This window comes from Amphiura filiformis, chromosome 13 (genome assembly GCF_039555335.1).
Source record: "Amphiura filiformis chromosome 13, Afil_fr2py, whole genome shotgun sequence".
In the NCBI taxonomy this organism is placed as follows: domain Eukaryota; kingdom Metazoa; phylum Echinodermata; class Ophiuroidea; order Amphilepidida; family Amphiuridae; genus Amphiura; species Amphiura filiformis.
Window position 1 is genome coordinate 59,969,172 of NC_092640.1, and position 9,936 is coordinate 59,979,107.

Consider the following 9,936-nt stretch of genomic DNA (forward strand, 5'->3'; position numbering starts at 1 on the left):
CCGTAAAACAACCGTGGGATTAACATGCATGGGCGCTAGTAGTAGATTACAATTTTCTATGCTTTACCTCACTTGTTCGGCTCAAAATTATAAGGGGATATATCTGACAGTAAAAGCTACCATTTTATGGAAAATGAATACTAATCTATTTTTACAGAAATGTTATAATATGGCTTTAAGTCCACAAACACATGTGTCTGATTTACCTGTGCGATATCGCTATGGGTTGTGATGCTATAGGTATTATAACTTCAGTTGGATGCACCATTACAAAGCAAACCGTGGATGGACGCACAGTAACAATATGTGTGAGGCCTTTGATTCCCAAATGAGAACAATAGTCTACATATTGTTAACCAGCATTGTTGTGGTAAATAATGGCAATGACAAGTCAGATAAACAGGTGTGGCTGTAATTTGTTCTCATCATGCAGCAGCTGTTGCTATTATGATAGCTTGCAATACCATGAAAATTGGCTCTTTTATCTTGTTCTTTCTTTCTTTCCTTTCCTTTGTCAAGGACGTAGCCCCAAACTCTCTTCATCATCACCACGATATAACTAATCCATTGTCTTCACCCACTGGTCAGTATCCAAATATTAACTCTTCAGATTTTTTTGTTTTGCATCTTGCTTGTTCTGTTTCACATTGTTTTCTACTAACACCAACTATTTATTTTGAATTAATTAAGTATTTTGTGTCAAATTTGTGGAGTACACCCTTGAACCACAGTAGCTGAAAGGAGTATCCCATTATGCTTTGCAGTACCATTATAGAACTGATTGTGCCATAGAAAATGTACACAAAATCCCACACTTAAACTTTCAATTAATCTCTTAAATCAGGGAAGCTTAGACTTTTGTTTGAAAAAATATCACCCATAGAGTATTGTGAATCTATTAATAGCTCTCAATATCTAAGCGGCTCTTGTTTATAGTTTGTATACATTTGCTATGGAGCAAGCAGATGAACTGCAATGCATGATGGGATACTCCTTTCAGCTGCTGTGCCCTTGAACCCCTTGTATGAGAGAAGATACCTTACACTTCCCATAATGCATTTCATCCATTTCAATTTTGTGTACTGATCTGCTATGTAGTGAAACATGGGTCGATAGTGACAAAATGTACCTTAATGACATCCAGATCTGGCAAATTATGTTTACTTCTTTACTATCGACTCATGTTTAGCCAGTCTATCCTCAAAATGAAAACAAAAGGAATCTTTACAAAGTAATTGGAGAGGTATTTGATGAGGGGATGTATCATGTTGCAAAGGATTCTGGGAAGGGTAAGATATCTTCTCTGTACTTGTACCAAAAGATCTTTTCTTCATGGCACCTAGCATAAAGTGGCAAGTTTTCTGTTTTACGGAAAACTGAAAAAAATCATTGTCAAAATTGGAGTAAAAAATGGAAAACCACCTCCCGATGTACCATCTGTACCCTGTACGAACTTCACTTTCTTCAGTGATGAAAATGAAAAAAATAACTTTGGGAGTTTATTTAAAAAGTCCACATTTTAGATGCAAGCATTTTGGAGGTCCTGCACCCCTCAGAATAAATCCTGGCAATGGGCTTGTCCACAGAGCTAAATGGAGCCTGTGTTCTGCCATTCTAATTTCTTTGTTGGGACCTACTTTTTCTTGGAGACCCTATATTTTTTCATTGAATGAGAATTATGCCAATCCTTTCCGAACAAAATATGTTTCTCTAACGTTTTCCACAAATCTGATACTTTTTTGGTTTGCATGTGTTTCTTGTATTTCACTTTTTCTGATAGTAAGTAGCCTCATCCACATGTCATCCCTTCATCCGTTTTCAAATGTAGATTTTTTGCTCATTTTTTAATATATAATTATAATTTGGTAAATTGGAATGTGGGTCAAATTTCTTTTGTATGTTCATTTGTGTATCTGTATTGTGCAATATAATGCTTTAACCTGAATGTACAAGGCCACTCACATTGCTCATCATAGCAATATAAAGACTGCAAAAAAAGTAATGCAGCTGTTATAAATAAACCTATAGCTTCAGAACTAATAATTGTTTTCACAATATTGCAACATACAAAGAAGGACGATTTTTTTACCCGTATTTTGACACCCCATTCATCCAATTTCATTTAATATTAACAGCACTGCAGTGTGTTTAAAGAAAAATACCAGAATTTAAAAGTTGCAGCTATTTGGATTGTTAGCGTGAAGATAATGGCGGATTTTATGTGCCACAATGCTTGCGTAATAACCATTGATCCCTGTAAACTACAACTTTTAAATTTGGGTATTTTACCAAAAGTACTACTGTGTTGTTAATATTGAACAATATTTGACAAATGGGGTATCAAAATGCACATAAACAAACCACCCTTTCTATGTTAACATATTGTGAATGTGATTAATAGTTCAAGTGCAAGTAGTGAATAAGCATATTTATAAGGGCTGTGTTACTTTTTGTGCAGTCTTTATATTAATTTTTGATGTTTTTTTGTCTTGAGCTGTTTAAGCCCAATTCATTCTTAGATGTACGGATATGAGTGTTTTGCCACAAGACCTCAAACTAAAATTTTTCAACCTCTACGATAAAATGCTTTTGGCACAAGTAATTCATGCAAGTTGAGTTTTCTTCAACTTGAGTACTCTTGCCATAAATGTTTTTGATTGGTTGCTTAGAGGCAGTGCTAAGGAAATGCCAACCTCACAAAGTGATTTAAGTTGGGTAAATATTTGGCATAGAATATGTTGAGTGTAAGTTACATTTGATTTTGTGATAAGGTCATCTTGAATATTTTGATGTGGAAAATGTCTGAGGTGTGAATCAGGCTTTACATATCAATCAATTAATGTTTTTATAGACACATTTTGTATTCAGCCCAATTAGACAGGTACTTAAGTTTGTCACTTTCAGGGGTGCTTATTAAATGATGAAAGGAATGTCTAATCAAAACAAAATTAGGGTGGTTGACGTCAAAATCATCAAAATCCAGAAGGGTTAGAAGGTATTTTATTTAGACATTTGACAGAATTTACATGTAGTTCTGTCAAATGTCTAAATAAAATACCTTCTAACCCTTCTGGAGTTTGATGATTTTGACTTCAACCACCCTATTTATTTTTTTGGGGGGGTTGAATACAATATATGCAAAATGTGTCTATACTATAAAAACATTAATTGATTGATATGGTAAAATGGCACAAAGTAGTTCCATAGGGATTGCGTATTATGGGAAAGGGTGCTATTAATTTGCTGTCGTATTGTCACATCAAAATCTAATTTATGGATTGGATTATGCATGTGTCTGTTGGGGTGTGTTTGCATGGGGTGTGTCAGGGTGTTTGTTTGGGTGTGTGATAGCTGTGGTGGGGTGTGCAAGTAAGTATGTGCATTTCATGTTACTGTTAGAGTTTGGGTTTAAAAACTTTGCTAAAACCTATGTGTGTTATTCTTTTTTAGCTTGTTTACAATGGTGGCAGAATGATGATCTATTTTTGCTTCTAGTTGATGAAAACAATGAATGGCTAACTGACTTAATTGTTACTGTATACATAATATTGTTGATGTGGTATACATGTAAAATAAATTAACATTGATGTTTGTGTATCATGCATTGAACCAAATGGAGACAGATCAGGGTGCAAATTTCTGCAAGCCTCTGCAAATTACCCTTCTCGAAATAAGATTTGGTCCATGCAATTTGACTTTTTCTGCGTAATACACTAAATTTCATGCCAAATTTCAGCAAAATACAGGGTTTTCTACTTGCTTTTTACCATTTTGCTCACTAAAATATTCTGACAACCTTGATGTAAATCTTGCACTGTTGTTCAAACCTGTGATGTGGTCAAAACTCCACACAAAATTAGCCATTTTCTACAATTCCCTGAGAGAGTACCAAGTTCCCGCACTATTGGCTATTTTTCTCTGTGCAATGTGCAACTTTTTTCCCACGCAATTTGCAACTTATTTTTCTGCACAAATCATTGGACACTGGGCATGATCTATGTACTCTGTCTACTATGCTTCTAAATGAGGCTTTTGTTGACAAAAGAAACTTAAGGCAGAAACCCTCCACAAAACATTACAATAGATTGGTCTTATAATAATACATATTTGTACTGTCACCTGTATCAGTAGTATAGTTGCTCAAACTCGAAATAATTTTTTTGGGAGGGTGTCTGCCTATCGTCTTTTTTTATCAACAAAACCCTCATTTAGAGGCACATAATTCTATGGTATATATCTTCAAGTTAATGTATTGGTGCTTATTGATCAATTGATGGGGCAGGTAGGCACATATTTTATTTAAGCTAATATAAACAAAATAATAGAGCTCTAGCAATTAAGCAGCATGAGCTTAAGCAACATGAATTACGGAACTTTAAAGATGTTTTTGTAGTATTCTACAGTTTTTCAAACCCTCAGAACCTTCAAAGTTACCTTATAGCCATCACAAACATTGTACCCTTGTTTTGTTTTTTCCAAGTTGGGTTGTATGCCGGTTGGAATTTGTGTGTATTTGCAGTCTTGTTTAATTGTAACACTTTGGGTTGGTTGTATTTGCAGTCTTGTTTAATTGTAACACTTTGGGTTGGTTAACTGTTCTTATTTTCTTATACATGTATACCATTTTTTGTCTTGGCAAGGCAGTGACATTGAGGCGGCTCTTGCCTGCATGTATCTATGTAGTGTCTTGAAATGCATGCGTGTGTATGCCAGCGATTTGAGTGAATGCTGGCCATTTGGAGCTGTGCCCAATAATATACGCACTGACATCACTGCCTCACTAAGGTTTAAAAATGGTATAGACATCATTGGAAAAGGGCAGAAGGAATTATTCTGTAGTAATGTGCAAGGGACCAATAGATTTACATTGAATTGTTGGTGGGGCTTTTTAAAGGTGATGTGCATAATATTAGTTGTGAGTCCAAAGTATATTTCCCCAAAATTTAAAGGAATAAAAATGACAGAAATTCTATTTCCAATGGAATAGATACCCTGTAGTTAGAGACATAATTGCAAATAAATGTTTCATATTTGGTTAATGTGGTCAAGCATGGTCAAAACATCTAGGAATTATGCATGTTTTATTACAATGACCAGAACAAAAAGGAAATTTTGCCCATGTCCAAACATGTAATAATCTAGAACTGTTTAAAATTCACTCTTTTTGTTGATTTTGATGGTTATATTTGGAAATGAGAAGCGGGTATGTAAAATATGAGAATATATATATGTATGCTGCAATTGGTGTTTATTAAAAACAAGATTCTATTTTAAATCATGCTATTATTTTCCAGAATTTCCTGGTATTAATTGCTATCACTACTATTTCTTACAGAGGTATCGTCCACTCTGCAACCACCCCCACCGCCGTTCATACGTAGCACCTATGGCTATGGGGGAGGAACCATACCAGTCAGGGAGAGCACATATTCTCAGTATTCTGGACTCTAGTAGAGATGTGAAGCAAGAAAAGAATGCAGGGGACCATCAAAATAGATATTATTAGCCAATGGGCTGTCTGGCTTTGCTTGAATGTCACAATGATGCAAAGGGGATAGATGCTTGAATAGATTGGTCATGTGCAGTACTTGTGACTGGCATGCCTAAACAGCTTTGGAAATGCATTATCACAAACTTTATTGTATCAGGTTAACAGGTTTTTTCCAGAAAATGTTTAAATGTCAGGTTATATAAAGGGTATAAAATGTAAAATAACATTTTAAAAACATTTTTAAAAGTTATACGAATGGATATTTTAAAAGTTGCTGCAAAGCATATTCTAATGTAAGTGTTGACAAACAAATTTGTTTAAACATTTGCAAAAATATTTTATTCTACAATTACATTTTACAACATTTAAAAAACATTGTAGTGTTTTATTTTCACACAAAACATATAACCTGACATTTTGACCAACAACAAAAAGCACCTTTTAGCAGTCCGGTCAGACTGCCTAGCCAGGAAACACTTCCTGACCAGGTAGCATGTTGCCTGTGCAGGCAACATGGTATCCCATAATGCAATGCTCTAATTCAAATAGAGTATCCTTTAACAGATCATTATTTCTTTATTTAATTAAAGTAAAGGTAATTTGCATATTTAAATCAAATTTTCTAAAAAGTGTTAGACATTGTTTTCTTATTTATCAGGTGATATTTGTTTGGTGGAAAATGGTCAAATTAGATGTAATTCATGTGTCTAAAAGTAATATTTTCCCTGATCTTTGATAAGGTCACCATGAACAATACAGGGCTTACTCTGTCGAATTTGGAAGAGTTACAAATGCATATATAGCTTGCGAAGGCAACATGCTACCTAGTATGGCAGTGTTTCCTGGGCAGGCAGCTGGACTGGACTGTTTAAAAATATTTTTTTGCTTGGGCTTTTACCTACAAGCTCTTAGAGCAAAGTTACCTGCTTGGGAGGGGGTACTTTCATGTTGAAGTATACAGGGACATGTTGCCCGAATGGGTCTCTTTTTCAAAATAAAATGATACCTAGATCGGGGGTAGGTTTTTCACAGAAAATCCATAGACATTGTTCCATGTTTTTGAAAAATCATTAAAAAATGGCAAAATGGGGTAGATTTTTACAACAAAAAAGACCAAGTGTTGAAACGATTGTCCTAAGCACAATTAAGCATGTTTTTTAGTTAAAATTATCCTTAGAAATGGGGTAGGGTTTTGAATCTCAGGCGGTGCACACCCTGTAAAAAAAATTAGTACCCCCCACCTGCGATGTGCAGCAGGTGTTACGGCATACCTCTACCCCTGATTTACTCAAAATATATGGTGAGTACAGATGAAAGTTTTAAATCTTTCTACTTTTTCAGAATACATGGTTTTGTACATATTGAAAGAAGTGCAATATTATTGGAAAATGCAGTATTGGGTTCTCATATTGGACTCTTTAAAAGACTGAATTTGTGTTTGTATTAAGTTTAGAATATGTAGAGATCAAGTTTGAAACGTTAAGTAAATTTTCTGTGTGATTGTTATATGATCATGTGATTTATATGAAAATTGATAATATTGTTAAACAAACTTGTTCCTGAGATATATCAGGAATGGGTAAAAAATAGAATAAAATTCAGTCTTAAAAAGACTGAATTTGTGTTTATATTAAGTTTAGAATATTTAGAGATCAAGTTTGAAACCTTAAGTAAATTTTCTGTGTGACTGTTATATGAGGCTTATGAAAGTCAATTCCTAGTTTCCCATTACATAATTTTTCATGACTGTGTAGGTGACCATTTCATTATTCATTATTCATTATTTTATACCATTCATTATTGCATCTGTTACAGGTGTAAACCAATAACTACCTATGTATATATGTGATAAATCACAGTTTGTAGTTTAGTACAACCACATGAAGGTGATTGTATAACTATTATCAAAAGTTTCACAATATTTTTTATGGGATGAGATTAGAGCAGATCAAAAAATGCGGGAAAGAGAATTGAGTAGGTATTCATTATTAATTCATTATTAACCATATACCATGCTCCTACTGCAAAGAAAATCCATGAAAATCAACAGAAAGAGATTTATGATATATTTAAAGCCACAATTATTTATTTGTATGTTAAAGTTTGTTAGAAATCAACATTTTATTCCAAATAATGAAATATTTAGCCAGCAAATTGTTTTGAGCGGAGTAGGGTAACAGGAAACAAGGAATTGACTTTCATTAGCCTGATCATGTGGTATAATATTTATGAAAATTGAGAAAATATTGTCAAACAAACTTGTTCTTGAGATATATCAGGAATGGGTAAAAAATTTAAATAAAATTCAGTCTTAAAAAGACTGAATTTGTGTTTATATTAAGTTTAGAATATTTAGAGATTTAAAAGGTATCAAGTTTGAAACCTTTATTTTGAGCAAAATAGGCAAATGCTCAGATAGGGGCCTCTCGCCCGCCATTTGTCATTTTGCCCCCCCCCCCCTCATTGCCCCTCCCTCCTGGCACTACTACTTTTAGCAGACAAAACCAACTGGTGTCCCCTAAAACAAAGAGATGACTGGATGTCATTCTGGCTGGGTTTAAAGCCATCTGCTGATGTAGCTTTACTTTGCAAGATGGAGTTTCCATTCTGCAAATTAATATTTTTGGCAGAACAGAGTATTTGTAGCAATTTTTCTTACCTTCAGCTATTATGGCAGTGGATGATCACCCCACACCTTTGATTAATCGAATCTCCACAATGAAAGAAGAAGCATTATTGGGATATTCCAGTTGAAATCCATACACCCCCATGGAAGACATGACCTTAATCTTCCATACAGGAAGTGTGAATTTCAAAAATGGTTACCTGAATAGGTGACTCCATTTGAAATCTACACCTCCTGTGTGGGAGATTAAGGTTATGTCTTTCAAAGAGGGGTGTATGGATTTCAACTGGAATAGCCCATTTTTCAGGGAAAGGAGGACAGGGGTCAGCAGCAGCTTTAACTTTGAAGAAAGGAGGTTAAGGGTTGGTGATCCAAAAGGAAGTTATGGGTTGGTGGCCCGCATGACAGCCACATCCCCTACTTTACCTCGACCATTAAAATGCAGTTCAGATGAAAGCTTATTATTTATAGGACTGAAATATATTTCTTTAAGCCGGCATGAACCCCGGGGCATGAACAAATACATCACCCAGGAAGTCATACATATACTGTTTATAGGTCACTGTGATACACATTTTTGCTTCTGCCACTGGAGCAATTTAACTCATAATGTGGAATAAGAATGTTTGGGTTATGGGCCTTTAATAATGTGATGTTACAATGTTCCCTTGGCCTCATGGAAGACGGGAGGATTATGTGTATTATCCACTGAATGAGAAATCCAGGTTAAAGAAGAATAAAAAACAAACAAGGAATTGAATCAACCACTTTTAAATATCTTTGATCTTAAAGGAGTATTTGTGATCCTAGCATCCTCTTTTATGACATTTTTCAGTAGATATCAACGAAAAAAGCTTATTCCCGAAATTTCAGTTGATCCCAATTTTGCATTTGTAAGTTATGCACGATTTTGTGTATTACACTGCTCCATAGGCCAGTGTTGTAATTTCCTTCTGGTATACCAGAACGTAAATCAAATTTGATAATATTTTTGCTAAATGAATTAATCTGGAAGATTTTTTGTACATAAACGTTAGAGGTTTCCAGTAGTATAAAAATCTTAACTTTTTTTGAGAAAAGTGGGTTGATGAGGCTGTGGATCACAAAATGCCCTTTTAAAATAGTATAGAATACTGTTGTCGTTTGGGATAATGTTAGCTATAGGATGAGCATTGTATGAAATAGTTATTTGATATTTGTATGTGTCGTGCAATAAATGTGGTGATGAAATTATTGAGAAAAAAGTTTTTGTATCATTTGTCTTCTAATGACGTTAATTTTAATATCAGTTTAGAAAATGATATAATTTGAAAGGTTTATATGAAATTAAAGATATCCGTCAAAATATTACAATTTTACAGGTTTGTTTGCAGGTGGTAAGAGGGTACACCTCGCCCCCTGGACAAAAATATCCACTTTTCCTGAATAAATATCATGTTAAATGTACCCAAGATGGTACAAATTACAAAGAAATTTAACAAAGAGTCAAACTGTTCAAAATACAGTCTGCAAAACAATTAAGGTACCAGTTATTTTTACCCCTGCATATCTTGAACAAAAGCAGATATGTCATAATTAGAACAGAAGCCAGTAGCTGCATAATTTAGCTCGGATTTAAGACCTCATTCATTAAAATCGGTTGCAGTTTTGCTCCATTGCATGCCCTATTGATTTGTTCACAACGCCGTGCTTCCATTGATTAGCACATTAAACTAGCTGCATGTTTTCCATTGATTAGAACAAGAAAGTGCAACTTTTGATTTCATTACTTCCTCGTGTTTTAGATCACTGTTTCTTTCATTCTCAACCAATTTAAACA

At 34.4% G+C, this 9,936-nt stretch overlaps 1 protein-coding gene across 3 annotated transcripts in view; it reads left to right on the forward strand.

Annotated features, from left to right (window-relative positions):
- LOC140168593 (epsilon-sarcoglycan-like) overlaps positions 1-9,450 on the forward strand; it is a 189,333-nt gene extending 179,883 nt beyond the window's left edge. For 2 of the 3 annotated variants that reach the window (XM_072191995.1, XM_072191994.1), the window contains exon 12: positions 5,336-9,450. In XM_072191995.1, the coding sequence (XP_072048096.1) occupies positions 5,336-5,451 (116 nt within the window). In that variant the 3' untranslated portion in view covers positions 5,452-9,450. Of the gene's footprint in view, positions 1-519; positions 584-5,335 lie in introns of all 3 variants that reach the window. The other variant, XM_072191996.1, reaches the window with a different exon arrangement.
- Positions 9,451-9,936: the final 486 nt, after the last annotated feature.